Genomic DNA, 3,672 nt, shown 5'->3' with positions numbered 1-3,672 from the left:
TAGTGCTAAATTTCTATTAAGAAATCAAAGAAAGACTTTGTTGTGTCCATTTACAAACTACTCAAAGTTAAGAAGACATGGTTCTATAACTTTGTACCAAAACATTTATAATTGGTGAAATAACAAAACCGATTTGATGAGTCGTTTAACTAATAAACGACGTGTCGTTTTTTTTGTTCTAATTGTGATCTCCTTCGGGGTTTTATAACAATAAAACTCAACACTTTTTCTTTCATTTCTCAAGTTCATACCAGTAAAAACATACAAGCATTTCAATACAAATATGTCCAGTCCACCACATCTTCCACTCCTCTGCTTAGATAAGCCTATAAAAAAAAAGGCGAACATGGCGTTTGGTATCTCTGCGCGGCTAGAGAAGGAAACAAATACAGTGGAAAATGCTAATAAGACCTATTCTGCAATCTCTGGTTTACTCCTTCAAACTAAGCTTTGCATTTTGAACCTTAACTGAAAGCTTTAACTTCTGTTCTTCCATATCTCTTAAAACTGCAAGCAGGTTCGTTCGATATACCTCACACCGTTGATTAGTGTTCTCTATCTCAGTAGTTAGCTCGTTAATTTTCTTTTCCTTCTCATCCTGCAAAATGAGGGAGAAGATGGATACAAGTGCATATTAAATCATATGTTGTCAATTTTATCTGGTTGTTCATGAATTCATTGGTGACAGAACCCCATATGAATTCATGACAAAAAGAAGAAAATTTCAAAGACCGATGCTCATCGATAATAATCGTTAAGTACATCAGTCAAAATACACAGCAGAAAATTGTTTCACTATGTAAATGAAATTTTGTAAACTGCATGCTCATTGAGGATGATGTAGTACAGACAATCACAAAGAAATAGTAAACACTTTGTCAAATATAATAAAGAAATAATAAACACTACAGAGAAAAAATGTCAACACAACTCTTCTAAAGATAAATAAATAAATGCTAATTAGGATTTTTGCCCCTGAATTTTGACATGTACCAAATCATATTCTCTAAACTTTGAAGACCATTACAAATTTTTCCTGAACTATTGAGATTGTTAAATGTAAAGATTTTTATCTAATTTTAGTAAGAAAAATCTAACATAGATGAAAGTTCAGAGAGCATGATTTGACACATGTCAAAGTTCAAGAGACGTAATTTAGTAGATATCAAAATTCGGGAAACATGATTTAGTATATGGACAATCACCGAATTAGTAAAATTAAATGAAATTGAATAAAAATCCTTAAATCCAACAATATCAATAGTTCAGAATAATTTTTTAACAGTCAAAAAAAATTCATGGAACATGATTTGGTACATGTCAAAGTTAAGGGGCAAAAATCTTAATTAGCCATAAATAAATATGTTTCTACGCACAGATAAGAGCTGCAGATGCAAATCTGTTAAGCTAAAACTGCCCACAAAGATTGAGTTATACAAGCTACCAGAGAAAAAACAGAGTAAAGGAATAATCTAAAACTAAATGGATATTGGAAAGTAGTTAGAACTTACTACAGACTGATAAGCTGCCGTTTGATTTTCTTCATTTGAATGCAACTCTTGGCTACCTCCATTTGCCAGAGTAGCACCTTGTGTAGCACCAGAACTTCGATTCTTTATAGAAGCAACCTTCTTAGCAGCCTCTTGTAGAGCATCTAAAGCCACATTATATATATGGATAGATTTAGCACCTTCTTCAACAAACTTGATTGCTTCCTGACGGAGATTGTTATAGCGAACAGTTAAGGAATCTCGAAAATGTACTGGCAATTCTGAAGCTTGTTCTTCAACGACAGGTCCAGTCTTGGCATTTCTAGTCCATCGTTTAAGAACATACTGAGAAGGAAGTGTCAGGACATTTTTTGCTCGAAAAACGGCTAATACATGCCTACAAATTATTCCCGAATATTCAAACATCTGACAACTGCAACTAGCTTTCATCTCAAAAGAATTGAAGCTAACAGCGTTTGCTTTGTGGTCTTCTCCAAATTTGGCAACTCTATAAGTGGCAACAGTACCTGAGTCATCTATTTTGGTTGCAGGATTAGCAAGGGTCTCAACCAATTCCTCCTGGAACTTTTTGAATATTCTTTTAGTATAGAGATTAGCAGCTTGCTTTTCCATGGGAGATGGTGTTTTCAAAACTGGTGTAGTATTGATAGTGTCATAATCTGCTTTTAGTTCCTTCTCATGCCAACTCACTATAGCTTTCTCATATTGTTTAACAAGCATCTGAATGGTGGTGGACGCATTCACAAACCCATCAAAGAACAGATTCAAACCCCCACTTCCCTCAGTCCCAGACACCTCGCCGAAAAAAGCATCTCTCATATAAACAGGAACCCACTGTTGTCGAGCACTGTACATTGATCGAAGCCACTCATTGTCCATAATGTAGTACCTTTGGAGCAGAGATTCCCAGCTAGACTCAAACTCATTAATTGTCTCACTCTCATTAACACACTTCTTAAACTCAGCCTCAAAAGTAGGCTGAGACTGATAAAGTTGAGGCAACTTCTCTTTAGTTTCTCTAAAAATCGCCCACTTACAGAAACGATGGCGGGTACCAGGAAGAACTTGGGCAACAGCACTTTGTATTAGCCTCTCCGGATCAGTTGTAATCGAGGCAGGACTATGTCCAGACATGGCATGAAGCCAAGTCTGGAAAAGCCAAACATAGGATGATTCAGACTCATTAAGAATCAAAGCACACCCAAACAACAATGGCTGCCCATGATGATTAAACCCAGTAAAAGAGGCAAATGGCAACCTATAACGGTGTGTTCTATATGTAGTATCAAAAATCACTGTATCTCCAAAGTGAGTATAGTTCAACCTAGCAGAAGCATCAGCCCACAATATATTCCCTCCAGAATGCTCACTATCACTTTGAACAGCATAAAAGAAAGCAGGATTCTCTGCTTGCATTCGCTTTAAGTAATCCAATACATGTTGACCCCCACCCCCAAGGGTCCTCTGTCTATTACCACTCATGTAAATCTAACCCACAAGAGAAAAAAGTATGAATTCGAAAATCTCATCAGGGTTTACTCTAAGCTAAGTAAACTCACTATTAAGGATAACCCCAGATGGGTTTTCACATTACTATGAATAATATTAATCAAATACATACAAAGAAATGAAACATAAGTAGTAACTAAATTACCTGAAAGCGATGATTGAAGAGTGGAGAACCGGTCAAGTGGGTTGGCCGGAAAACCCAAGTCGGAAACTGGAGAGAGAGTGACGGAGAAATTTTGGGGTTTTAAGGGTTTTCTTTTGTGTGAATTTGAGAAAAAATAAAGGTGGTGTTGAAGAATATCAGTGGTTTTGGAGACTCGGACTAATGAAAATGGATGAGGAAACAATGAAAAAAATAGCTATTTATTTTAGAGCATTGGTATTGTGCACTTTTTATAGGTGACATGTTACGATTGGTTAGTGATATTTTTTTTTAAAAAAATTTAAAGTTGTACGAGACCAGATACATAATTACATTAATAGCTATGTGGTATTGAGTATGGCTGTATATAAATTTTTGTAAACCGCCCAACTCGAACAACCCGTCCAAACAAAACTGAGATAATTCGACGAAAAATACAAACCGAAAAACACGACGAAAATATAACCCGATTGGACAGGTTAAAAATAATATCAACCCGAACTAACCCGA

The 3,672-nt window shown here is 35.8% G+C and overlaps 1 protein-coding gene across 1 annotated transcript; it reads right to left on the bottom strand.

The window, feature by feature from the left end:
- Positions 1-200: 200 nt before the first annotated feature.
- LOC115702820 (protein FAR1-RELATED SEQUENCE 9) lies at positions 201-3,378 on the bottom strand. Its single transcript, XM_030630258.2, has 3 exons — positions 3,166-3,378; positions 1,512-2,999; positions 201-598 (listed from the first exon to the last, which is right to left on the bottom strand). Exons 2-3 carry the CDS (start codon positions 2,991-2,993, stop codon positions 431-433), a joined length of 1,650 nt encoding a protein of 549 aa, XP_030486118.2. The 5' UTR covers positions 2,994-2,999; positions 3,166-3,378; the 3' UTR covers positions 201-430.
- Positions 3,379-3,672: the final 294 nt, after the last annotated feature.

The sequence above is a fragment of the Cannabis sativa genome, chromosome X, assembly GCF_029168945.1.
Source record: "Cannabis sativa cultivar Pink pepper isolate KNU-18-1 chromosome X, ASM2916894v1, whole genome shotgun sequence".
In the NCBI taxonomy this organism is placed as follows: domain Eukaryota; kingdom Viridiplantae; phylum Streptophyta; class Magnoliopsida; order Rosales; family Cannabaceae; genus Cannabis; species Cannabis sativa.
This window is presented reverse-complemented; position numbering and strand designations above follow the sequence as displayed.